The 27,801-nt window shown below is 44.8% G+C and overlaps 1 protein-coding gene across 6 annotated transcripts; it reads left to right on the forward strand.

Annotated features, from left to right (window-relative positions):
- Positions 1 to 8,838: 8,838 nt before the first annotated feature.
- rxrba (retinoid x receptor, beta a) lies at positions 8,839 to 27,075 on the forward strand. 6 transcript variants are annotated; one of them, XM_078080698.1, is made up of 14 exons: positions 9,852 to 9,918; positions 10,005 to 10,106; positions 10,918 to 11,066; positions 12,465 to 12,700; positions 13,148 to 13,301; positions 13,457 to 13,636; positions 16,103 to 16,123; positions 17,954 to 18,114; positions 18,208 to 18,337; positions 18,735 to 18,867; positions 20,943 to 20,978; positions 22,716 to 22,807; positions 22,952 to 23,057; positions 23,192 to 27,075. In XM_078080698.1, the coding sequence occupies exons 3-14, from the start codon at positions 11,051 to 11,053 to the stop codon at positions 23,337 to 23,339; spliced, it is 1,413 nt and encodes a 470-aa protein (XP_077936824.1). In that variant the 5' UTR covers positions 9,852 to 9,918; positions 10,005 to 10,106; positions 10,918 to 11,050; the 3' UTR covers positions 23,340 to 27,075. The 6 variants fall into 6 exon arrangements, with proteins under 6 accessions (XP_040044132.1, XP_077936826.1, XP_040044134.1 ...); XM_040188198.2 differs by having other exon boundaries at positions 8,839 to 10,106; XM_078080699.1 differs by lacking the exon at positions 16,103 to 16,123.
- The last annotated feature ends 726 nt before the right edge of the window (positions 27,076 to 27,801 follow it).

The raw sequence follows: 27,801 nt of genomic DNA on the forward strand, positions 1-27,801 counted from the left end.
AAAACTGCAGTATTTGTGTGAATGAAAGTGCATACATTACATGGTGGTACCACATCGTAGATGTAATAACTCAGTTGATAATGAACATTTAAATAGTTATTATTACATTTATTACTATATAGGGGTTCAAGGAAGTTCTAGTGGGAACGCTCTATGGACCACATGGATGCAGAGGATCCGGGTAATCTTTAGGCCTTATGCACCAAGTCCAACGAAAGGAAGTGGACCACAGCCCCCACTCTATGTCCACTTCTTTTTAGACATCCCTGGTTTAATATTGATATGGATGAGTTGGTACGTTGGAGCTACTTGCTGTGCTTAGAATGAAACTGGATTGACATCTCAGGTGCCCCGCCCTCGTGGGCGTAGCCTGTTGTTGCTTCCTAGCGCAGTTGGAACAAAGATGTCTTATTATTGAAAGTCTTCCTGCTACCTGAAGCTAATGGAACATTCTGCTGCTACAACACATGAGGCATTGGAACCCTGTTGGAACACACAGAGATTCAACCATCTTCTCATCCGTCCTCGGGTTTCACAGCAGAGGAGGACATCTTCCTTGTGAATGAGTTCCATTGAAGGAGGCCGTTACTGTAGTTCTCTAATTGCTTCGTGATAACGTGCTGTAATTGACTCTTTTATGTATCTCACTTCCCCTCAACTTGGTCTACGTCTTCTTCCCAGAATGCCCTTTGACAGTGTCTAGAGAACAGGCGTGAACTTGTTGGATCCACCTGTTGGCTGAACATTCTAAGAAATATGCAAGATTTTAAAAAAGCTCATGTCTGATTGTATGAACGATGGCAAAACGGATCCTCAAACACGTGTGCTGAGGTTGCTGCGTGTCCCTCACTGCACACGCGTTAGCATGTGTGCCGCTATTCACTTTGAACCTCGTCCCAGATTCTTGGCAGGAAGTGAGCATCGGCAGCTCTCGGCCGTAAAAACGTCTTTTGGTCGCTCTCCCAGAGTGCACTGGGAGGGGAGAGGACAGGCGATCTTTGTGTGCTCGCCTCGGCGCGGCACGGGATGTGAGGAGATCGTTGGGAATGTCAATAATCGCTCAAACCGAGGTGGAGCGGCGGCAGCGGAGCCCCCAGAATGTCAATTTAACAGAAATGAAAAAGCAATTATGGTGCTTTTGTTCCCTAAATAAAGCAGAGATGATGTATGTTGTTTTATCTCGTTACCTTGAGAAGCGCCGGTAGAATTTAAAGAGAAAAGTAACTTAACAACACTTAAAGAGGTGTGTATGATGTAATAGTTTAACATGCTGACTTTGAATAAGCAGAAAATCCAAATAACTAATAACAAAGATCCTAATCATTTTTTCCAATCAAATTAAATGCATGAAAAATGCTCTTACAACTTAAATGAGGTAATTGTTCAGTAAAAACTTTGCATTTGGATAAAAACATACTTCATCAATTAAACTGTTATCATTTTTGAGAATTGTGAGAAGTTGCTTAGAGCCCAAATCTCCATTTCTATCCAAAGGATCATTGAGAATTCAATTGAAGAGCATAAATCCATTTCCAGAGGAATCTTTCAACAAAATGTGAGATTTTGCCTTCACTGGTAAACAGCAAAACAGGGAGAAAGGCCGATTTTGAAAAATGAATTGAGTTGTCAAAATGTTTTTTCAATGTGCCATTGAACGAGGGCTCAGCGCTCTCCCATCGGGGTATATTTGTAGTTACAACACAATGTTCAAAGGCCTTTGTCCCTCGTCCCATTGCTGTGATCTGCGTCTCAGGGCTTGTGGACAAAAGGTGTCAAACGGAGCGTTGGACGTGGCATGCCATGTCCTTCCGAGGCTGCTTCTAATCCTATTACTGTGGCTGTGGAGGAGTATGGATCCCAGCAACTATTAAAGTCTAAGGGGGCCCTGTGTGTTTACGCCGTGTGTGTGTGTGTGTGTGTGTGTGTGTGTGTTCTTGTGTGTGTAATTGCATTGTAAGCTACTTCTTATCCACGTTGTCATAATGTGTTATCCACTGATGCGGCTTAAGGTTTCGCCGTCTTTCTCTGTTTGCTACGGGGCAGGTGGACATTTCAATCTTTCCTGCTGCCTTAGTCTATGATGGAGCTTCACCCCAAATATTTGTTTGAGTATTTGATAGGTCAATGAGAAAACAAGGTTATTTTGTGTACTGTACATAAAAAAAAGACAGACAAGTATCTTAAAAAGAATAAAACTCACTATTTCCTAATGTTTAATGTTTAAAATGTGACAACTGTGCTGGCATTGTGGAGGTGCCTGATGCCTGGATTGGATCATAATTTAGCATGTTGTATGTATTTTACTTCTACAAGGTCAATTTAAAAGTACTTCTACTGCTATTACTACAACTACTTCAAAGTGGTTTTATAATCACCACATCTGTACAAATACCAGAGCAAGAGAGAAGGCCTTTACACGTTGTTCTACCTGTTTTTGGTTGCATTAAATGGACCTGCAACATACATTTTCCAACCTGTTTTTGTCATGAATACTTTCACACAGTATTAAGTGGCAAAACTAATTGTTTCTAGAATATTGGATTTTTCGCATTTAATCAAGCTTAAAATGGGTATATGAGGCAGATATTCATATTTCATGGAATCGGTGACACCAATGTGATGCTTAAAGCATGTCTAGAATTTTTTAATCTTAGTCCTCCTTAATCAACTTCACCATCAGTTACCAAACCTAGGGATGTGTGTAGTGTTAAGTGTAAAAAAGAATATCGCCCTCTATTTCATTTCCTTTTCCATTTCCACTTAACAGGTATTCTGACCACGAGGCCAGCAATATGTGCACGCAAAGGTACACTGAACTCCAATGCTTAAACTGTATTTAGATTTGAAGAATCAATTAATAAATGGGAAATCTTATGTGAACAAGTAAACCTTACACAAAGACTTTTTACACACCACCAAGGATTCACTCCGTCCTCAAAATCAGGTCTTTGTGGACAAACATTTGTCTTTGAACAGGTTTTACAGCGGAAACAGCAGTCAGTAGTGGAATCAGTGGCAAGAAGCAAACAGCCATATGAAAATAATACATATGATTGAAAAGTTCTAGGTCAAAGAATAGATTTCCAGAAATGTGTTCTCCCATTATCAACGAAATGTGGATTTAGTACCCGACTTATTGTTGGTGCGGTTGGAGTTCAAAATGACTGGAATGAACCGTGGTCGGATGGCCTTCTGTTTCCTGCGAGTATCACTGATGTGACTAAAGTGCAGGCCACACAGGCGGGCGGACGCACACACAGCCCTGCACACCCTCTCTATAGTCGCACTGGCGTGTACGTTGAACAGAGTCAATTGCCTGTCAAATGCTATGTGCGATTAAGCACCAGAGGGTAGGAGGCCGAATGCAGCTCGCCTCCCAAAGCCTGGATATTGTGAGGGCCCCGTTCTGTGAACCGCACGGCCCCCCTCAATCCTCTTCACCCTCTACAACCCCCCCTTCGCTTTTTCATCTTGCCGCCCCGGTTCAATGTTAATGTCCAGTGGTGTCCACTCTTCGGACGTCTCCCTCCCGAGAAGAAAGGGGGGAAAAAGGAGAAAGAAAACCAAACCTTCCCTCCTTCTTTTCTCACCCGGCCTCCTCTTGTGTTCTGTCCAGCTGGCTGTGACCCTTGACCCCCTGAACCTCACTCCTGACCTCTGGACCCGTTCCCACGCCACGCCTTTTTGTGTCCACCTCGCCATGGCAACACCTTGGCCACTGCTGCTGCCACGGTAACAGATGGACAGAGGCCTGGAAATAACTTCATTCAGCCCCGCCCGGAGGGGTGAGCACCGTGGACAATCTGCCCTAAGCTCCCCCCTCCTCCCCTCGCCTGCTCGCATGCACACACGGAACCCCCAACCCATCTTTGACAACTCCTGGGCCACGTTCTAACAGCACAATCCCTTTGGACGCAATCCCCTCAGCAGGGGCCTCTGGGTATCGGGGCCCGATAGAGTCGTTAACACAGATATCTCAGCCCGGCACCTACATGGGAGTAAGAGTGAGTGTTGAAAGCATAAAAGGAAAACCAGGAGTTCCTCGCGTATCCCATGTCACACTGCTGGTATTTGTGGTCCAGGGCGTAGGAGCACAAACTTTCTCTCTCAAACGCGCTCCTTCTTTTATTGGCTTTATTGTTCCTCACATCCTCCGATGAGAAGACGGGCCGGGGCGGAGTTGTTAAACTGAGCTGCGGGGGATCTGTTTGCTGACTTGGAGACAAGCAACTGAGTGAATGGCTCCATAATGACGCTCAATAATGAACTGCAACAGTTTTGGTGCTAATCAGGGACTAACCTCCAAACAAGGTTGCGCGTGCTCTGTCTCCATGTCGGACAGACACTGTGAACACATTAAAGGCGCCGGTGTAATTACTTGTGCTGAATGGGCTCCGTGCACATGAAGAGACGCACTTGTTTTTTCGTAAAGAGAGACTCCGGGTCTCGTCTTGCACTCCCTCCTGAGAGCAAACAAACAAGTAAACAAACAAAATGGCGGCCGTGGATATAAAACAGAGATCTTCCGTCTCAAAGGAGAGGAAAGGCTTGGAACTTTCATTTTGACCCCAAAGTAAATGGAGCAGCGCTTCTTGAGGTCGTTCCATACCAAATGTTTACTTGGAATGTGTGGTCGTATTATTTTGATAAACCAACTGGGCTGACTGGGGAGCAGGTGAAGGGAGAGGGAGGGGGGTGGAGGGGGGGGGGGGGGGTATTTGACCGTTGAGGCCAAATCACACAAGCAAAGCCACTTATTCCACATTTGGAGATTTCGTATCCCTTCCTTGCGTGCATGTGCACACTCCCTCTAGTTTCCCTCCCTCCCTCCCTCACCCCTCCTGTGTCCAACACCCTTCATCCTTCACTACCCCCCTTTTCTCCACCTCCCCACTGCTTCTCGCCCAGTTCATTGTACCCAAGGAGATTTTCTCTATTGAGGCCCAGTCTCTTAGGTAACCCCAGCGCTGCATGAAATGAGGAGAGGAAGAGAGACAGGGAATAAGAGAAAGAGAGAGAGAGAGAGGGCGGGGAAACAGAGAGAGAGAGAGAGAGGGCGAAGGAAATGTAAAGGCAGAGGGAGGTCTGCACAAAAAGGATAGAAGAAGAAGAGGGAGAAGGGTGCAGGATCAGAGGAGGCAAAGGCACGGAGAGTGAAAGATGGAGCAGCAGGACAAGTGTGGTCAGACGTCGACAACCAACGCAAACTGGACCCGGAATCAATGGAGGAAGGATGAGGGGATGATGTCCATCACACATGTAAGGATGAATCTCGCTGCGTCTTATCGCCAGCTTTCTGCAAGGCATTTGTGATTTAGATTTTTGGCCCCACAGGGTCCAAACACAGGGCACCACTGCGCTTTGGCTTCTTGTATTTTTCTATTTTTATTTTATTTGCTTTGAGGTGATATTAACAGCTGTGGATTTAGGTATTACACCTTTTAAACAGTACAGGTATTTCTGTGAAGTGGTCCGGTGGTAGCAGGAGCAACACACAAGTGTAAACCAAATAAGTTTCGGCCTCTTTTCGGTCCACTGCCTTTTACATAGTTTTTAACAGGAAAAACTATTTTTGTTGAAAAAGATCAAATAGAATACACAATTTTAATACATTTTTACTGTAACTATCAAAAAAAAGTTTGATCAATCAATGTCTTTTAGTCATTTATGACCGAAAAGTATTTATTTCCATAGAGGTTGATCAAATATTTTACTATGTGAATACAAACACACACTTTAAAGGCTTTTTCCTCTTCCCTTTTTAAATGTGTCGCAGGTCTTCTGGCGCTGTGATTTGAGGGTAAACTTTGTTCTGAGACTTTAAATGTAAGGAGAGGACTCTGTGAGACGCTGCCATCCTTTGTGGCCATGCTGCTCTGCACCTCAATGGTGGGCACGCAGCACATGGGGTTCCCATGAATAGGCCAGGCCTCACCAAAGACCACATCATTGGGATAAAGACAGGCTCCCACGGAAAGAGAAAACACCTCACGGTGAGAATCAGATAAAGAGAAAATGTTCCATACAGCAAATGAGATTAGGGCGAGTCAGAGCTTTCCTTTTTCGTTTTCGTTTTGTTTCAGTTTTTTCCTCCTCCTGCTTCCAACTCAGTTCAATTTGCTACCACTGCACCTCATGTGTCTGATGATAATGTGCTATACCGCTGCGCTGAGTTATCATCTCAGGCTTTTGTCTCCTTTGATCTGTGTGACCGTTGGGGGACCCACTTCTTCCTTTGTACAGGGTCACATTGCAGGCTCCTTTTGGACGGGCCTGCCCCCGGGTGGTGACCCCTTCGTTTATCATGGTGTCACCCACACAAGAGGACAAGCATGAGTTAGAGCTTTCTCCCTCTCTCTTTTCTCTTTACTCTCCCTCTCCGGGCCTTCCCGCTCATTCCTCTGTTCCTAACCGACCGTCCTTTCCTCCTTGTCCCAAGCAGGCGGCTGACGTGAGGCGAGCGCGGGTGAAACGTGCTGAACTTATTATTAGGATTGACACGCTGTTCCCTCTCTGGCTTTAGGGAATCGAAGCTGAATTCACTTCGGCAACTTTGAATGGGCAGCTGTCGACCCTTTGAGTGTGCGTGAGTATGGACACGCGCCGTTGAACAGGAGACGGACGGAGGTCCGGAGCTGATTGTCCAAACGCAATTCTTGCGTCTGCCTTTGTGAAACCAGGAGTTGTGGATGGACATCACGCCCCTGACCTCTGAATATCAACGAGGGACCGTGGACAGGGGGGATGAGCGGGAGACATTGAATCAGGGAAAGTGTGTGTTCATGTAAATGTGAGCTTCTCCCGACAACGCAGGCTGGAATTGTTTTAAGTTTAGACTGTAAAATATTTTAGCTTAAAGCTTTTAAGTGGAATCACAAGATGTCGAGCAAACAGTCATTTCTCATCTGGTGGTCCACTTGGGTGTGAAGAGCTTTGGACATTGTCCTCCACCAGAGCTGATTTGAGAAGTAATGGCACCGAACAGCAGCGACAGGTGGACAGCAGCCAATTAGACAGTGAAGAGGAAGTCAATGTTTAGATGTAAACTTACGACCCAAATGTCTACGGCTCATGCAGAACCATGGACAGTCCCGTTTGGGAGCTGGTTGGGGAGCAGAAAGCTCCCGCCGCGTGAAGTACAGTCACTTCAGCACCAGCGCCTACAGAGCGGCCTGCTAGACTTGCAATGGAAAGGGTGAGAGTGACAGAAGGGTGAATGAGGGGAGGGAGGTGTGTGTCTCTGTGTGTGTGTGTGTGTGTGTGTGTGTGTGTGTGTGCGTGTGTGTGCTTATCCTCTCTGTGTTTGCCTCTGTGAAAATGAGTGTGCGTTTGTCCTCCTGTGTTTGACAAAGGTCAGGAGGCCAGACTTGGAGAGAGAAAGGGGAAAATGAGAGAAAGTGAAGGATTTGAATGAGGGGCGAGGGGGAGAGACGGTGAGGGAGATGAAAAAGAAGGCAAAGATCTGACAAAGAGAGAGAGAGATGTGAGAGAGGGGGACAAGAGGAGATTTTGGAGGGAAAAGAAACTTGTGTGGCAGTCTGCTGCTTCACAGCACGAGGACCCTAAATGGGTAATATTTGTAGGTTGAAACTGCAGGAAGCAGCAACTTGTCCTGGGAAATATGTTTAGGGGAAGAGACAGATAGAGAGAAAGAGGGGGAGAGAGAGAGAGAGAGCAGGAGGGAGATCAAGAGCGCGGCTGCATTAATATGCTAATGGTGTGGGTGAATGCACAACAGGCCCACTGACCAGGCTAATCACTGGTGAACACACACTGAGGCTAACCCCCCACGCAGCACTCCCACACACACACACACACACACCGAGCGCGTTAAAATATTTGGACAGTGGCATATTTTTTGTCTCTGTATTCCAGCTCATTGGATTTGAAGTGAAACACTGAGTGTGAGATTAGTGCGGGAATTACGTCCCTTTTTTAACAGATGGACCACAATGTGATGAGAATACAGCAGGAGGACGATTCCAAACAGACCAACACATCAAAGAATCAATCGGGTCAGATAGAATCCCCCCGTTTCCACAATCAAACTGGGTACTTGTTTCACTTGACTTGATCCAATATAACTTAACATCAAATGTAGTTAGGTATGATCAGCCGGAAAGATACAAAGTGCCTGAGGACAAACTCCTGAGCTGGTTGAATAATTAGAGTTTGGGAGAATTTGCTTTGTATGTATTGAAAGGACGCTCGATACTCAATGATTTATTTAAAATATAGCGTGTCATTAACTCCCTATAATTACCATGTTATGTTATCTACTGAGTGTGTGTGTGTGTGTGTGTGTGTGTTGTTGTCATATTGTAGGTCAAAATGATTCAATGAATGAATCAAATGTAGAGTCATAAAATAAACTTAAAAAGCTGTTTTGGCGCCTTGGTCTGTTTCTTCCTCTACAGCTGATTGGCTCACTTTCTTTCAGGACAAAGCTTTCTCTGCCACATTAAAAAGGAATTTTTACTTTTTAAACTCTTGCTAAGAACAAAAGTTGGTTGGGTTAAAGATGTCAATTGTTAGGATAGATCATTTTATTAAGTTCCTCGCAACCTCAATTGCTTTGATTCTGGATTGTTATCATAATGTAAAAGAAAAAACCTCCCCCTCATTATTATAATTACTCAGAATTTGGTAAACAGATTATGATTAACTGATTATTCTTCATTGCAATCAAACGTAAATAAGGATGCAACTTTGACCAAATGAAAACAAAAGTGAATACGACAAATTTTTATGTGATAAAATGAATGGGAAACAATAGCTGCGTGGATTGCAAAGTGTACACAAAAATCTATTTGTAAAGTAGCTTGTAGAATATAAAGCTAAATATCTCAGAGAACTGAAATATTAGATACATTACATACAAGATATAAGATACATTTTAAAGATATAATTGTGGAATTAAATGAAAAAGGATCAGAATTCTCCTAAAATGGGGGTGCTTGTGTTTTGTGTAATGCCATTCAAGCCCCCTTGAGGGAGATAAAGCAGCAGCTATCTGCTGGGGGCTCTGACCACAACAAGGAGGCATTAGCAACCTCCATCACGAAAAATGTCACGCTCACAAACTCACTTATCTTGTTTTTCGTCTGTTAGAGATGTTTGAAACGATAAACAGTGAACACAGTCACAGATCACATGATCACGGCAGTGTGTGTACAACACAGGCGACGTAGAACAAACTCAAAAATATCCTTGTGTTTTAGATTTTTATTGTAATCCAAATTAAAATTGGTCTTCTCCATAATCAATAATCAACTATCATGGATTATATAATATATATGGTCGGAGAAAAAGCTGTCTAGCCACAAATTCTCCATTGGATTAAGAAGTACTGTAGACTGCTACCAGACTGAACCTTACAGACACAGGGGTTTTTGTACTACAACAACTTCACTCAAGTGATCTCCACTTCACTATTTGGGACCCTGCTGGCATCAACTAGCTGGTGAATTAGGTCAGTCACTCATTTTATAATACATATTTTGTCAGTTTATATTAGTCTGTAAAAATCTGTTTTAACTTTGACATGAAACAATCACTCTTTGCAAAATTAGCGTTAGAAAAAGCCTGATTGTAATGCCCATGATTTCATGTATAAAAGCAACAAAAGGGAAAACATCCAAGAGGGGAATACTTTTATATGCATTGTATATCCGATGTATGAACCCAATGCAGTGATAGTATGGCTTTTGGATTAAACATATTTGTATGATTGATTCAAAGTAAGATAAAGAAAGGTCATATCTTCCATCACAGCACAAACATCGGAGCTCTCCAGTAACCTTTTCTGCAAATGACTCAGTGAACTTGTCTTGACCTTTTGACCTCATGCACTAGATGCCCCGCTGATGTGTGAGAGGCAACATGAACACGAACACAACCCCTGACGAAGGCTTAACTGTACTGTGATGATTCTGAGCCAATGTTCAAGTGTAACAGAGCCTTATGCCAAATCCTCCACCATCATCGTGTTTTCATCTTTGCAGGGGGAGGGAGGTTTGACTACGAGGCAAAGTGGGGGGAGAAGCACACACACCCCGGGCCTAGTCGCCACATCTTTTCATGCGAAGAAGCTGCGCCGCTAAACAGTCAGTAAACCCTATTTGTTTTTTCTTAATATATATTTACAATATGTAGGTAAGCTGCATCTAGCAGAAATACGCACAGCTGGAGCAGCCGGTTCTAAACGGGTCTGCGTGGCTCTCTGCCGCTGCGTTCGGGCGGACTGGCATGCTAGCTAGCATAGGTGGCTAAATATAGCGAGCTAACGTTATAGCGCTCGGGTTGTTTTGGCAACTGAACGCAGACAAAGTTTCGTGCTAAACTAAATGTACCGTTAGGAGCTCGTTGTATTAAATATCGTGCCGATATATGCGATAATAACTTTGTGTGTACGGTTATTCAAGCGGGGTAAGTTAGCTAGCTCAAGGTACTTAACGTTAGCTTTACTGTAGGCACAGACCTCTTGCTGGTCAGCTAGCAGCGTTAGCTAAGTTAGTTTATGAGCTATGCAATGGCTCGCGTTAGCTTGCTAGAACAGTAGTTATGCTTCCATCCGTCAGGGTACCGTCTAATTAGGTTACATAGTGGAATAGGACGTATTCAGCACTACGTTGAAACCGGTCAACATAGTCGTTTTTTGTATACCAATGTTAAGTATTTATTAATGAATACAACAAAATGTGCCCATGCATCGGTTTACCAGCTGATTGCTTTGCGAAGACCTGTCTGAACGATAACGTTAGCTAACGTTACATCAAATGCCAAAAATGCACGAAAGACAGTAAGTGTGTCAATATTTGCAATGACAAGCACACAGAGCGCTCATAACGATGCAGTAGACTGGGGGCTACTAGCCTTGTTTTTCAATTGTATCACCAAATGTCTATTGTGTTTCAGACCCGTTTTTGGTTTCCTAAAACAACTCGGGCCCGGGCCTCAGTCCGCGGTCTAGAGTTTGACAGCGGGCCGTTTGATACGGAGGTAGCTCGGTTTGTAGCTGTCGGCCAGCCGCTGTTGCCTGACCACCATCATGGGAGACAGTAGAGGTGAGAGAGTGACTGCGTGCTGAGCGGGTTTGTCATCAGCGATGCAAACGCATGAATAAATTAATGCTTTCAAAATCCAATGTTGATACCAGCTACAGCTGTACAAATTGTACTCACTGTAAATTCACGTTTATTAAATGGGTTCTGGTGACGACTCACTTGTGTATTAATAAATATTAGAGGTTTCTAAAAAACATGCCTTCCAGCTGACACAGATGACTCATGCCCTGTGCTCCAGTGTGCAAACCTCTTGAACAAACTCTTCACAGGGTCAGTCCTCCAAAATCTCCCTATTTGTTCAAAGCGAAGGGCATTTTGGTGCTGGATTATTATGACGCTCTTGGTAAGGTTTGTTACCAAAAGGTTGTTGTGCTCTGAAAAGTCCATAGAGTTTACTATTTGGCCCTCTGTTCATTCACCTTTATCCGAAACCGTAAAGACAAGAGCAATGTATCAGTGGAACGCTGATAACGTGCAGCTCCAATGCTTTCTGGACCTCTATTCCTACAGCAGACAAGCCGTGGAACACTCTTGGGTTTACTATGTTTGCGCTTTGAAATTTGTGAGTTGGAGTTGTACCACTGTCAGACATTGACAGGAGGCTTGAGAACACTAAAATCCATAATGTTGGGGGAAAATATTCTCAGTATTTTAAAGCAGGTTTTGTTGTGTTTGTTGACCTGTTCAGTGTTTACATTGTTGTGCAAGCACTGTTTTCGATGAGCAGGTGAGTTATGTGATCATATGATCGGTTGAGTTCTTTACAGTGTGTTTGAGGCCAGAAAGATAGATTAGAGAAGATGAAGAACAAGTTCACACCGCGAGGCCGTGGCGATGCAGTCGTAGCCAGCTGCAAAGCCCAGACAATTTGAACCCCACGGTAAACAAAAATAAAGAGATACAACTATTTGCACCACAAATACAGATCAAAAGTCCACTAGATTTTTAGTCACCGAGCTAAAAAAAGTTTTCTAGGAAGTGTATCTTTTTTCTCTCGGTTGCTGTGTGACAGCTGATAAATCCTGAGAAGTGTCGAGCATAACTATTCAACCACATGTTTCCCTTCACGGAGGAGTGCAGTGCTGTTTTTTGAGGTACCACACAGTGTTCCTCCAGAAGCAAAGCACATTTTACTGCATTGCTGGGATACCAACAGTTTTTCTTGGTGAAAATAAAACATCCAGCAGCAAAGTCCAGGCTACTAATATTTTTTGTAATCTTAACGAAGAAAAGCTCCATATATTTCCAAATGTGACTATCAGCTTCAATCTATTTAAGTATGAGAATACATTCAATTCAACACTGTATCACCTCCTACTGGTAAGCACAGCCATTTTTGCAATGCATTTCTGTTATTAATGAAACATTCCTTTGCCGTTCTCCTTCCCGCCGTCTCAGATTCCCACAGTCCAGACAGTTCGTCTGTCTCCTCCCCTCCCTCGGGGCAGCGCTCGCCTCCGCTGGGTCCCTCAGCTGCAGCTTCCATGACCTCGCTGCCTCCCATCACCACCTCTCGGGTCAACAGCCCCATTAGTAGCATCGGTTCCCCCTTTTCTGTCATCAGCTCTTCACTGGGCTCGCCCTGCCTACCTGGCACGCCATCAGTGGGCTACGGCCCCATCAGCAGCCCGCAGGTAAGGGACGTTGCTTTCCTTCAGGATGAGTTTCCTTTCCATGCGGTTGCTTTCCTGTTCTATCACAGGTCAAATTGAGATTTTTCTACACCTATAAATGTGCATTAGCACTTTTACATGCATATATTTAAATCCTAATGGCCATTTCAATTACAGCAGGAAATAGAAATCAACATCTGAAAAGATGCAAAGCAAAACTTTCCTAAGATCTAAGATCATCCTGATTGTTGGGTGACAATTAGCAACTTCTGCTAAAAAAAAGTAGTTGTCTTGTGTTTTTTTCTTAAGACTAAAAAGGATGAACCAAAGAAATAGTAAAAACGGGGGCAACTCTCTTACCTCTCACTCTGATGGTTTCTTTGTGTCCTTTACATTATTACAGAAGTTTTCCTCAAAGTGAAAACGGCGCATCATCGTTTGTAGCTTCTCCTTTTGTCGTTCTCACAGATCAACTCAACAGTGTCCATGTCGGGGCTTCACGCCGTGAGCAGCTCCGATGACGTGAAACCTCCGTTGGGCCTGAAGCAGCTGTCGTCCCACAGCCCGGGGCCCATGCTGTCCCAGAAGCGCCTTTGTTCCATCTGTGGAGACCGATCTTCTGGTAACTATCCACCTTCAATAACTCTTTTCTGTACCTTCCCTTAGATTTGGGGCTAAACTAAAAAATTTAGGAAACCTCGAGACCCTTAAACACTTGATATTTGCCATTTCCAACAAATTGTCTTTCCTCTTGTCTTACGTCTTTTCTCCTTCCAGGTAAGCACTACGGCGTGTACAGCTGTGAGGGCTGTAAAGGCTTCTTCAAGCGCACAGTGCGCAAAGACTTGACCTACACCTGTCGGGACAATAAAGACTGTATGGTGGACAAGAGACAGAGGAACCGCTGCCAGTACTGCCGCTACCAGAAGTGCCTGGCCATGGGCATGAAGAGAGAAGGTGAGCAGGCAGGGGCCCGTCAGCACACCCTGTAGGTGGCTGGGTTCAATGCCAGTCGACCCCTCAAAGGGGCCCTTTCGCCATCCAACGCACACCATTTTAGGTTTAAATGCATTAGATGGCCATTGTCACACCAACAATTTGTATTTTAAAGACAGTTTATGTTTTGAAAATATTTCAAGACAATAATTTGTCAGAAAGCTTTCGATTGAGCTGATGGATCAGAACCTCGTATAGTGTGTGATCGTCTGAATCTGGTTCAAGAATTTCAATCAGTAGCTGATCATCACTGATGATGTGGATTTATCGGGTAGTATCTGTGTCGCTGCAGCTGCAACAGAATAGTTTCCTTCACATCGTGCATGTTTGGTGAGTGAAACGGACACCACTAATAAAGAGCCCACCGTGGAACCTTATCTGAACAAACATCAAAAGAAAAGTTTTGCCAAGTTGGCTTTGGGCTGACAAAACAGCGGCTTCCAGCTGGACGGTTCAAACCAAACATTTCAATGCTCGACACCATACGAAAGGTCTCCCTCCCCAAAGGCTCCTCCAGATGTTTTAAAGAAGCAGCGGCCGTCTTTTGCTCCAGAACTCAACTAGTGTGTCCTTCAGTGTTCTGTAACCACTGGAGTCTCTTTTGTATAGAATCTTCTCTGGGCCCTTGTTTTGTTTTAAATCGTGGTTTCTGTGTGACATTTCAGACTCTTTTTGCTCTTGAGTCTCTCTCTAATAAATCCATGGTGATTCAGAGTTAAACATAAACCACAAAGGTAAGGACGGCAACCAGGGCCCCAAATAGACAACGTTTTATTCCTATTCTAACTCGCTCTACTCTTAAGAAATAACTTTAGAAAAGGCTTGCAATGCGCTTCCATATTTGCAACTCAACTTTATTCTACCAGCTGTGTACTTCTACTTGAAATGAATACATTGTAGTACTACTATTAATAGAAACTTGAGAAAAGATTGGAGTAGGCAGCCTTGTACCACTGCCAGCACCGACCTGAACGGGGAGGAAAGAAAAGCAAGGTGGGGTTTGCCCGGCCCCCCCAGATCAATCCATTTGTCTCTGAAGCACAAACCCAACTCACTGATACGCCGTGAAATACACGTCGCTTTTCACTTGCCTATTTGGCCGCATAGTCTGTGTTATACAGAAGAACATGGCTGTAATTAGCTGTGCTATTTTCAAGTCTGTAACAGTCACATTACTGTCAAAGGTTAATGCGCTGATGATGTCTTGCACAGGACGAACCCAAATGTTGTTTGATTGTGTTTCCAGCTGTTGATGCGCTCTCGTTGCCTCCAGGGGCGTGAAGACCAGTTTGAACAGAAGCACATTTGCTCTCCTTTACGTCCAGTCCCCAGCAATGTGCCGTCCGATTTGTGAAGTGCATTGGCTGAGCGGTTATGTGATTCCTTGATTTAATATAGTTGGATGAAAAGCATAACCCACACTTTTAAGTGTTGCCTTTTCTACTGCAGTTCCGGTATGTTTGAAATTCAACTTCAAACTTCTCACCTTCTGGAAATGGCCTGAGTTTACTACACCATCATCTCTAAGTAAAGCACTGATACTAGTGACTGTTGAGTAGGTCAGTGTAGGTGAGAGCTCCCTACACTGTGTACAGTGCTTTATATAATTCTATACGTTACAAGGACAGCACACTGCGATGCTTCTTTCTTTTAGCGGGACGATGAATCAGTCAGTGTTGGATGAGTTGTTGAGATGTGTGGTCACGGTAGTCATGGAGTTTTAAGTCAATGCAGTTGAAAGGGACATTCAAGTCAGCTGCTTTTTGTGGGAGCCCCTTTCTATAAATCTAAAGCTCACTTGTTCACACCTTAAAGCTAAGGTTGGTAATCTAGGAACCAGAGAGTGAAACCTACATGTAAACAAAAAGTCCAGTCCAGTGTTGCTAATCGGGACCCAAGATGTCAACACCGACCCTCCGCCCCCTCAGGCCTCTCCAAAGCCACTCTCCCAACAACGTCACGGCAAAGGTGATGCTACAAACACGGCTACGTTTGCTCCTCACAGCAGTCAAAGGAGCACCTTGTGGAAGTGGACGGGCAGGTAGAGTGAACAATTTAACCGTCCTGCAGCAACCACAGATCCCACATGTTGTTCTTTTTCTATCAGATCATTTGATTTTCCGATTGCTGTCAGGATGCCGGGAGAATTCTAACAAAAATATCAATGTTTTTTGAAGAAGACTACCAACCCCGGCTTTTACAAAAGATATTACACCCAATCTATGAATAGCAGTAAATATAGCAGTGTGAATTTGAACGAGGAGAGTTCATCACTATTGGTACAAAAGGAGATGGACAGAACGAGCACATGGTTGTAGAGAGGGAGATGGGGGTGGGTAAGCCTTGTAAACACTAACCCCCTTTCCCCCTCTCTTCCTCTTTTTGTTTCCTCTCGTTCTCTCTCCCCCCCCATCCCTCCTTCTGTAGTGGCCAAGATGAACGACAGATGTAAGGAGAAGAGGGAGGGAGGGGTGTGTGTCTGTCTGCATGAGTGAGCAACCACACATAGATATTACACTGCATATGGATGAGAAAGAGCTCCTTTAAAATGTTGTTCCATAGTGTGTTGCCAGTGGCCAGAGGTGGACCAGGGCACGCCTCCAATCACTCCCCCCATGTCTGTTTCACACCTTCATAGGTCCAGGGAGTCTGCTGCTCATCCTCCTCATGCTACTTTACTGCAAAGCTTCCTGTGGTTTATTCCCACCCCAGTCGGGTCCAAGTCCTGACCCAAGCTTAACTCCCGTCTTTGAGATACTTTAGATTTGTCTTTGGAAAACGCCCACGCAAATAGTTTCAGGAAAGCTTTGGCTTTCAAAGTGCCGGCTCCTCAAAATGTGGCAAAAGTCTTTACTAGTTATGTATGCAGCACGAACACAGTGACCAATGCAGACTGATGGTGATAACATGAAGATTCCATTGCATGACATTCAAACTAAAATAGCTTTATTTAACCTGTTTCCAGACACTTTAATGAGTAAGGATGAAAAGGGCTTGAAACAGAAACGTCTTAATGAGAACCACGTTACACATACAAGGAACTTGGGTTGGTGATTGGTTGAAGACAATAAACACAGAGCAATAACAGAAGACATCATTTAAAAGTAGAAAACGATAAACAATTTGTGTTCTGTTTGGTGTATTTGAATCATAAGCTCACGTTGCTCTCCGAGAAATGACCCAAACACACAGAGCGCAGCTCCATCCGTACCTGTTGACACTCCGCTTTGATGTCTGACTGCTCACATTTGTATTTGGTGAAAAAAGGATTCTTGCATTTATTGCTTTTGGAGAGAAACTCCAGCATCAAAACATCCGTATGGGAGAAGAGTTATGATGTGTTGACTCTAAGCAGCTTATGATGGAATATTTTCCTCTGAAAATGTTTGATCAAAGCAAACATTTAAATAGAAAACTCAAATGAATTTCCTTATCATTAGATTGTTTTCAAATAACCTCTGTACTAGACCGCAGCAAAGATAACGTCCAAATCTCTATATGTTTTAGTCCATTTGTTAGTAGGCCCACATTTCCAGTTTTTCGACCACAGCCGCTGAAAGCTTAAAGTCGACGTCTGACCACATTTGTTGAACTTGCTGAAAGCAAGAAACCTGCTTGTTCTTAATCAGGGTAAGATCTTAAAATAAATGTGGATTTTCTTTGAGGATAAAAAGATTTGTCCTCAAATTGAATCTGGGCATAATGCCTGCTCAGTCATACTGCGAACTAGGGAGTAAATAATGATCTCTTCTGTCCATTCACGGCTCGCCATTGGGAGCCATAAAGAAGTATGAAAGACGGAATGAGAGACTGGAATAATCATGAATTGTGTTTCTATCCTTTCTATTTTGTCACATTCATTATTTCTACACTTTTATTTTTCTCTTTTGTTTAACTTTATTACCTGTTTTATGCCATCCTCTGTCCCCCTCATATCTCCTCTTGATTCATCTGTTTATCTGCAACTGTCTCACTTGATCTGTTGTGTTGCTCCTCGTCGTTCTCTCCTCCCCTTCTTTTGCCGTGTGTTCCTCGTCCTCAATGATGTCCTATGATCACTCCCATGGGTTGCCCGTCCAAGCCCTTTGCTTCGGTAAATTGTCCTTTTGTCTGCTCTTGCACCTTCCCTGCTTCTCCATTGTGTTTGTCCTTCTTTCTCACATCCTTCCCACACCCATTTTCTCCTTTTTTGCTGCTCTTCCTCTTTCTCTCGTCCTCCCCTTTTCCTGTCCTTCATTGTTTTTCTCCTGTGCTCCTCTCCCCCGCCCCGTCCTGCAGCTGTCCAAGAGGAGCGCCAGAGGAACAGGGAGCGAGAGGGCGAGGTGGAGTCAACAAGTGTGGTGAACGAGGAGATGCCCGTGGAGAAGATTTTGGAAGCGGAGGTGGCTGTGGAGCAGAAGACGGAGCTTCACGCAGACGGAGGTTCAGGTGGCAGCTCTGTGAGTAGTCTGGACGTCAACCTGGTCCCTGACATTGGGCTCATTTGAATGACACAAGGTCTCTTTACAAACCTCTAATTCTGCTTTGTTTAGCCCAACGATCCGGTGACCAACATCTGTCAGGCCGCTGACAAGCAGCTCTTCACCCTGGTGGAGTGGGCCAAGAGGATCCCGCACTTCTCCGAGCTGACCCTGGACGACCAGGTCATCCTGCTACGCGCAGGTACGTCTGGTGAAACGTCTGCTTCTGCCACAGCGGCTGCCGGATTCCAAATTGTCCTGTATTTTGAGTCTTTTTTTATTCATTCTGTCTTGCAATCTGGCCGAGAGATTTCCCCCCCTTTTCCACATAGAAATGGAAATAGGGTCCTCAATCTTATAAATATCTTTAAGATATATTTGGAAAAAAGGAAATGATAAAGAGGGTTTGATATCAAATCTGTTGATGAAGCGTCAGCTGGTACAGAAGATTCTAAGTTAAGGGTCAATTGTTCCAAAAATAATAGAGCTTTTCAATTTGCTCATTGAGGACCGAGACCATTCAGATTCTTATCAGGTGCAAAGAAATGCAAAACACCCCAACTGGCTGAATTCACAATAAAACACTCCCTCTCCAACAGGCTGGAATGAACTGCTGATCGCATCCTTTTCCCATCGCTCCATCTCTGTGAAGGATGGGATCCTACTGGCCACCGGCCTGCATGTGCACAGGAACAGCGCCCACAGCGCCGGCGTTGGAGCAATCTTTGACAGGTAACACACATCTGAGCAGAGCATGTCTTTCTGACTGATGTACAACACCAGGATATTTCCCCAGATGTTAAGGCGACCCAACATGAGGACATGCCACCAAAACGATACAAGTGCTTTTTTCAGACTTTTCTATTAGATCTGGCCTGTTCTACACTGGATTAGGACCACTTAGTTTTAGCCTAAAATATGTGACCCTGAACATCATCAGTCCCCTCATGACTTCACCTGGCAAACCCTCAGCCTCAGTCCTAAGAATGAAGACAGAAGTCGTACTTGTACACATGATTTGTTCAGGCGTAGCTGGATTAATGTCTGGGGAAAGAATTTAGGAGAACTCATCTTTGGCTACAGCTGCCGTGTTCTGCGTTGGCAGTGATTGGCTGAGAGCCTTCTTTTGTTCTGCTTGTAGAGAAACCGCATGCCGGGTCAGGCTGGTGACTAATGCGTACCCAGAGGCATGCATGAGCGCACACAAACCACCAATGGCTGGCGAAAGTACGATGCTAACTATTATATCACTCAAATACCAATAATTACATTGATGTAAACATCCCATGTTGATGTTTACATCCCATTATTGTGCAGAATGTTGTGGAGGCCTTGGGAATGTATTCTTGGGTTGCATCTTCTTTTCTGCTGACCAAACGATGATCCAAGGTCACAACAATGTACATATTTTAATCAGTAATGTCGATCTTAAGACCAAGTGGCTCAAGGGAACTAATGAAACGGCAAGAACAGGCGAGTTTGGATCGCTACCATCTGCTACATTAAGGATGATAACTAATATCAATATATTGGCCAGCCCTGTTTTCCTTATTAATGGCCGCAGGTATACAGTCAGCGCTAACATTCCTATTCAGCAACCTGTTAGTTTGAGATCTTAAAACAGATATTCCAAAGACTCCGGAAGACGAAACATGAACATGAATACAGCCTCTCCCTCCTTCTGTATGATTACGTCAGCCATCCATTGCTACTTTCAAAGGGAAACGGCATGTAAGTGAAGTGTCACTATAAACCAATAATGAGCTAACTAAATCATGAGATTGTACATTTGATAGTAGAGGTTGTTTAGAACATGATAGTTAATAAGTGTGTAATAAAGGCTTGTTGATGTGACAATGGAAGTATGTTGCATTATGCAGCTTTTCCTACGTTATCAGGGCTTCCATTGGGGCGTTGTTCCGTACGTCATCACAAATCTCAACGACTTAGTGTGTCAATTACACAGTAGTTGCATTGTTATAAAGGATTCGTTTTTCCAAGGAATCGGGTCAGGTTTTTCTGCAGTTTGTCTGCTCCTGTTCTCCTAGCACTGCTCTCTTCTAGCTGCAAGACTTTTGTTTCAGCTTGCTTCTGCATCCGTTTGAGGGAACTGAATTCTATTTTTCAAGGAGGTTGTAAAAAACAAAATTGTTGCATTTGTGAGTGAGACGAGAATGAGACGTTGGTTGTTGCTCCATGTGACCCCTTCCACTGCCAACACTTTGATTGGCTGTGTCACACTAAGGTTGCCCTTAATAGACGGATACAGGGACAGCCAAATGAATGGAAACCAGGAGGTACCATCATAAAACCAATACATCAATACACATTCTTCCCTTTACAAATATAAATCTGAGTACCCCTGAGCGAGGAGCACCAGTTAGAGGCCCCTGGTTAATGGCTTTATTGTGTACTAATGGTTTCCTGCTGTAATGCATTTGGCTCATGAGTTATCATAACCTCCTTTTCTGCTTATTTGAATCCATGTCAATAAAGTTGGTGCCTTGTGAAAGAATACTGTTCATAATGTCATTAAATGTTTAGTAGAGCTATACGTAGAGAAATATCAGTGTTTGGGAGCAGGTGTCTCAGATAAATGAGACTCAGACTTTGTGGACGATCCTTTGCATTCAATCATCTATAACATTAGCAAATACTTTGTACCACTACAGATCGTCACTATGTCAAACCATATGTAAGATCTGACTGTCTGTAAAGCTAAAGGGCTCAGAGAACAAGTCAGAGTTTGTTATAACAATGTAACTGTGTAATGACATTGTAATAACACATTGTGATTGAATACACAGGGCGCACAATGCCGAGGTTGGGGCCATATTTGACAGGTAATTACGCCTCTACACAAACACCTTTCTGAAACCCCTCCTCTTGATACCAAAGCTAAAAGGTTGAAGCTCTGCAGGAGTCAGTCGTTGTTTTCCCTACAAAATATCCGTCTGAATGGCCACTGAGCGTAGTTGACACCTTTCGTGGTTTGGTTGAGATGATGATGATGATGGAGACAGAGCAGCGCTGCACTTTGAATTAGAAATCAGCCTGAGATACTTTTCGTTTCCCCAACGACGGAACTCTTTGTTCCAAATTCAAATGCTTGTTGCGCCTTGCCAGACCATAATGAGCAGAGTGAAACCTGTGGGCATTATTAGGACTAGACGCTGCTCTTTCACAGCGTTTGGACCTTTTGAAGGTGCAGTTGGCCTTCTTGTCTGATGGGAAGTGCCCGTTTCTCACCATTAATGAGAGAAGAACGCCATCTATCAATACACTGTATGCTGACCTTGAGCGGTGTTTGTGACAATGTCAGAGTAGCAAAAACATCACCACCCCGACCTCATCACTCACGTCTGCATAGTCCTCCCCTCCTCCATCCATGTCCTTTAACAACTAATTAAATCAGGTTACGTTTTACTTCAGTCCAAAGGGACATTCTATATATGATGCACGGTGACTATTCCATTAGAAATAACTGGATTGGTTGGTAAGTTGGCGTCTTCTCTTGAATAACCGCTTTTTTTAAAACTTTCTTAGGTGTCAAGATTTGTGAAGTGTGTAAAAATGAATGTATGGCATTTAGTGATGAAGTGAACATTTGTAAATCCAAACTTTGTTTCCCCACATGCCTCCATGGTGAACAAAGAATCTCTACTTCCCAAAGAGAGCCCCCGTTTACCCAGAGGGGTTTAAAGTAGACGTTCAGCAGTGATCCATGTGTCAAATACGAATGACACTTGAAGCAGGTGTTTGATACGGTTTCACTGTTGTTAAATGAAGCCCCCGTTTACTCCAATTCATCAAGACTTTTCTCTATTATTTCATTTTCATTCGACTTTTTATAGCTCAAAGTACTGCAATCTGCCAATCCCGTCCCTGCTCTGGCTTTGACTTTGTTATTTTCACTTTAGCTCAGATGTGTTTGGACACAATTCTTTGAGCATTTATACCCTCATGGGCCACTTTATTTGAACGAGACATTTCCTAAAAGGTAATGAACACTAATGCTTAGTGAGCTTTAGCAATCGGAGAATAATGCGTGTTTATTCCTTGAACTTTGCCCTTTGCTCTCCTCTCCTTGGAGTCATCGGTAGAGCTGGTGGAAATAGTGGCACGTTTGTACCCTCCAGCGGTGGTATATTTGAATAATTTGGCCCTTCACAGCACTAATAATAGAACTGTTGAGCATTTGCGAAAACAGTTAAATTCCAAATAACTTGTTAATTAAATTGTAAACATATTACATCCAGAATTAAAATGAATGGAAAAAAAGATAGAACTTACCAATATTAGGTGGCAGCAGTTGATCCAGTGCTTTTTGTGTGTTTTGTTGTTTTCCCCCTGTAGAAGCAGGAGCCAGTCTAGTTTAGTCACCGTGTATAAAACGTGATCCAGGAGTCTGGAACCCTCTCTGTTCTCGCCCCTCTTATTCCGATCTTTCTTCCTCTTGTTTTTTCTTTCTTTCTCGCTCTCTATTTCTTCTTCCCTCTTTCTCGTCTCCTTTCTCTTCATTAATCTGGAATTTTCTCCAACCGGGATACCCTTCCGCCAATCTCCTCTCCTCTCTGCAGGGTTCTGACGGAGCTGGTAAGCAAGATGAGAGACATGCAGATGGACAAGACAGAGCTCGGCTGCCTTCGAGCCATCATCCTCTTCAACCCAGGTACGTGGACGTGTTGGAAATCACTATGAAAGACTGGCGAAGGACACCAATTAAGTCTAGAAAATTCAACCAATTTAGAAATGAAAAACGAGTGTTTCATTCCTGTATATAGATAACGTAGAAGTTCTCTTTTTCCACACGAAGATGCCAAGGGTTTGTCCAGCCCCAGCGAGGTGGAGCTGCTGAGAGAGAGGGTGTACGCGTCTCTAGAGTCCTACTGCAAACAGAAATACCCCGATCAGCTGGGCAGGTGGGTTTCTGCTCTGACGAATAACACGGCCACATTAAACATGGCACCGTAGCACAGAGCAGCGGGACGAGAGCGAGACGCCGTCTCCTGAATGTTCGGTCCATGTGATCATTTCCCTCGTCTCCGTCGTCCAGGTTTGCGAAGCTCCTCCTCCGGCTCCCGGCGCTGCGCTCCATTGGTCTAAAGTGTCTGGAGCACCTGTTCTTCTTCAAACTGATTGGCGACACGCCCATCGACACCTTCCTGATGGAGATGCTGGAGGCCCCCCACCAGCTCACCTAGAGGAGGCCCGGTCGGGTCGGGATCCGATGCACACCACCACGGGCGGCGTTGGCTCGCTGGGCCTCTAAACTGCAGCACCTGCTGGTTTTAATGTACCAGCTGTCCCGCACGCGTACACGTATTCCATGTCACTGGCTAATTGTCATAACACGCACTCGCAGATCTTAACTCGCATACATGAATTGACGCGCAACAGAACTAACACACGGATTATATGGCTCTGGATTGACTGTACGCTAATTCACACACACACACACACACACCATCTTTTGCGCTACTTGTTTTTCCACCATAGGGGTTAGGACTCAAACAATGCGACCCCTGTTCACACATGTACAGGTCACCTCTTAACCGTCAGTTAGCCTTTAGCACTCAGATCTCACATTGGGGCTTCTGTGTAACCAGCCTGTTCTTAACTCACAGCTGCACCTCTGTGGATGATATCGATCACCAGCTGGGTACTTATTCTTAATGGTTTTAGCTTCAGATGGGGTTGCATCATTGGTCCGAACTCAATTGTTATTTGTCAGGAGGAGTCCTGGAGACATGCAGACACCCTCTCACCGTGAACTCATCCAATATTGGAAACGTTGAAACATTTTCTGCTTTTTTTTTTTGGGGGGGGGGGTAATCATGCTGAAACTTGTTTGAGTTTCTGTTTTGAAATACTGTACTCATGAAATGAGAGCTTTTTCCAAGGCATTGAAATCCAGGAAAAGGGGAGTGGGAGCACTTTGCTGAACAGAGAGACGTTGTCCCTCCCAGCCTGATGCGCACAACGGGCTTCGTAAGACGGAAGAATGACTTGAATTTTACATTTTCCTTGTCGTAGTTTTGATTTCATCCTCTTGTGACAGTTGGTTGGCATTTTGAACAGCTCAGAGTCTTACAGGTAGAAGGAAGTACAGTTTCATTCGAGACAAAGCCTTTAGTTGTCTTTTTAATCTTGTCTTTCCCTTCAAAACCCTCCCTTTGCTGGTGGTCATTTATGCACTTTTGTGAGTTGTAAATGTTCCTGTTTCCTAGAAATGACCATTAATTCTCAGACACCTAAGATTACCTTGATGGTACTTCATGTAGGGTTTTGTCATTATTGCGTTGTTGTCCAATCATTCACTACATGACTGGTGACGACCACCAGAAGGTCCAGCCTCTAGTTGCACTCTTCTTGGGCAACACAAGGGGTAAAAAGACCAGCTAAAATGATTGCACATAGGCAATAATGCAACAGTTCTGGTCATCGATCAATATCACATTTGGCTTGTCTGATTCGTCTGCGGCCTCACCGGGCTGCGTCTGGCTTGACAGACAGGGATCCAGGGATTGAGCCACTTGCAGGTGGTGTTCCGTTAATGTAAGATTACAATGCGGAATAATCTAGACCCTACAGCTACTACCTGCACGCAGTGTGCATTGGCCCGATGCTTGTGGCTGGACAGTAGATGTGAACAATCCAAAAGAGGGTCCGGGGAGTCCTGCTAACAGATGCCTGTTCACACTCGTGTCCATGTGCAACGTGTGGCTCCAACCAGCGCATCTGAAAGCTGTTTGTTTTGGCTGTCCGTTCCACATGGGACTCGCCTCTTAGGTGAGGTCATCAAGGAGCCCGGGGCCGGACCGCACCGACCTCTGCCGATGTTCCAGGCCTCTCTCTGTAACCCATTGGCTGGCTGACTGACATTTACTGTGAGTGAACACTTTGGCCGGCTGAATCGGAGCATCGCAGAGGAAAGTCGAGTGCAAGTAGCACATAAAGAAATCTATTCTGAATTAGTCGACACGCTGAGAGAGGAGCAGTGCTGGCGTGCACAAAGATTTCTGACGTGCTTATTTAGTATTTAAAAGCTCTTCTGTTCTGAGGTGTATTTAGTCACTAGCCATCGTACATGCAGTGTCATTCTACGGGAAAGAGGCACAGCTGTCCTCTACCAGGTGCTAAATAACAAATATAGTTTAAGACGTGCACGTTTACATCAATGCAAACCTTATGCAAGTACTCAGACAAATCCGTCAGCCATTCCCCACATCCAACAGGTGTGCTGAAGATGTAGAAGTCCCCCTTTCTTTTTCTTTTCTTTTATCGTTCCCTCCGATGGGAGAGGAACACCAGCTGTGCTTGTGCATTCTGGCGGTGTGTGATCAGTGTTGGTGCTCCTCCAGACGCAGCCACTGTTTGTTTTTGTATTTCAGAAAGCACTTAGGCAACGAAAGCAGCTGCTTCGACCACGACGAGCAACGCGCTTCCTGCCCTGCAGATAGTCCAAATACTTCTCACAGCCGTGGCCTCCCCCCATGTGATGCGGACTCGGAGGCGGACCGTTAGATGGCCTGTCAGACAGGTGGCTTTGTTTAACGTGTCAGTACGGTGGTCTAACCTAAAGACTTTGGTGGTGGTGTAGGTTTTGTGTGGCCGCCTCTCTCTGGTGGAGGCTGGTAAAGAACAGCCTGATGGGGCCTCCTGACCCGCTGTCCTCAGACAGGTCAGTCGCTCCCCCCTCAGGGAGGAGGCTGACTTCAGGACGCGCTACATTTCTGTGGAGCTTCCTGTTCTGAATGTCTAAGCTGGAGATTGGAACGACTACACAACCAGTCGAGTGCTGGAGGGAAGAAGAATACCAGTGTGGAACTCCGCTGAGCAGATACCAATCAAAGCCGAAGGACATGCAACTTGTTGATTCATATTGTGGTAAACAGTTGCACATTGTTGTTCTGTTTTAATTAACCCTGTTACAAGTTGACTTGAATTGGCAGTGAGAACATTCAGGATTCCCATTCCTCCAGCTGCGCCAATGCGCTTTGAGCTTAGTGGATGATAAACAGACGTTGATGATGTTTTAGCTCCACCTGGTGGTTGGCGGATGCTATTTTGAGCATTTATTGTAGTGTGTGTGCGTGTGCGTGTGTGTGTGTGTGTGTGGCTACATGTGTATGCTTCCATGAACGTGTGTAGTGAATCCGTTTGATTGGCCGATCCCGTTGCTCTGGTGCTGATGTGTTGAGCGCTGTTTGTTTGGTTTGTTGAGCGAATCGAAGGCACAGAGGAGAAGCTGAGGTGTTGACCTGAAGCTTCATCCACACAAAGCCGGCCTCCTCCACTGCTTCACCTCGGCAAACGCTCAGCACCACGGACCTGGAGAAAGAACTCTGTTTCTCCGTTTGAAAAAGGATGTGAAGCTCTTTTTTTCTTACTGCGTGAGGATCATTTTAGAGGCGCGAGGAAGCGATTCCGTTGAGTCGCAGATGTTTCCATCTTTGTTACATTTTGAATTGAGTAGCTGTCTTAAACATGTGTTTCTTTTGTTTGTTGCTATGGGATACAGGCTGTGACTGACTAATCAACCAATGCGTAGAGACTAGGTGTCGGGGCGGCATTTTGACCTATTGACACAGAGCCCGTCCCGCTGTGTTCAACCAGGCAGCCTTGAAACCGGCGCCCGCCGGTTCATGGATGACTGCCGGCTTGTTGGCGGATGTGGCTGCTTTGGTTCCCTCAACACGGGGAAACGCACTCAGAAGGAGTGGCCCTGTTCTTCCGTGCGTTTGTTCGGTTGTTTCCTGAAAAAAGAGAAAAAAACCTTTCCCTGGTCCATCTAGAATCTTCTTTAATTATTTACTCTTCATCCTGAAAGAACCCACACACTGTTTATTGGTCTTGTTTCCTGTCTCCCTCTTCACCAACGACGCTGTTCTTCTTTTGTTTTTTACAAAGTATTAAACAAGTTCATGAGGTGTAAAACCCGAGTGGTTCTGTTCTGTGTGTCCTGTCTGTATCCCTCTCCATCATCATGGAGCCATCGACTTCTTTGTGCTTTAGGGATTGAAAGAAAAAAAAGACAGAGGTTCTTTTATCAGTGATTATTTCTGGATCCGGTCTCTCCTTGTTGTATCATGTCTGAGTACTCTTAATACTGTATGTGTATACTGAAGTGTTTCAAAGTGATTATTAAAGAAAAAAGCTAGTAATTTCAGACATTGCAAGATGTAAGTGCATCTTAAACAAACCTTGGGTTTAGAATTACAGAGCACTCATTTCCTCAAGGCTCCACATAAGCCGCCCCCTCCGTGTCCATGAGTCTGACGGCCTGAACTGGACCCCCACGGCGTCTTGGGGCAGCGGCGGCGAGCTCCTCAGTCCAGCAGGACCGCAGGGCCCCGGTCCTCCGCTGTCCCAGATCTCCACCTCTAGAGGGAGCACTGACCTCTCGTCCTCCTCAGTGTCTCATCAACCCGGGTCTCCTACTGCTCCATCGCCAGCCGACGCACCTCGGCCAATCAGGAAGCAGAGGAGCAGCACGTGTGTGTAGGTAAACGTCCCCGAGCTGCTGTTCCCTCGGCCACAGGCTGGAATGTGGGTGTGAGTGTGTCCGTGTGTCCTCTGACTTGGGACGTCCAGAGACCCGTCCACCATTCCACACCTGACGTGACCCACAGGAAAGAGCCCCCCCCCCACTCTTATTACATG

The sequence above is a fragment of the Gasterosteus aculeatus genome, chromosome 10 (assembly GCF_964276395.1).
Source record: "Gasterosteus aculeatus chromosome 10, fGasAcu3.hap1.1, whole genome shotgun sequence".
Lineage (NCBI taxonomy): Eukaryota > Metazoa > Chordata > Actinopteri > Perciformes > Gasterosteidae > Gasterosteus > Gasterosteus aculeatus.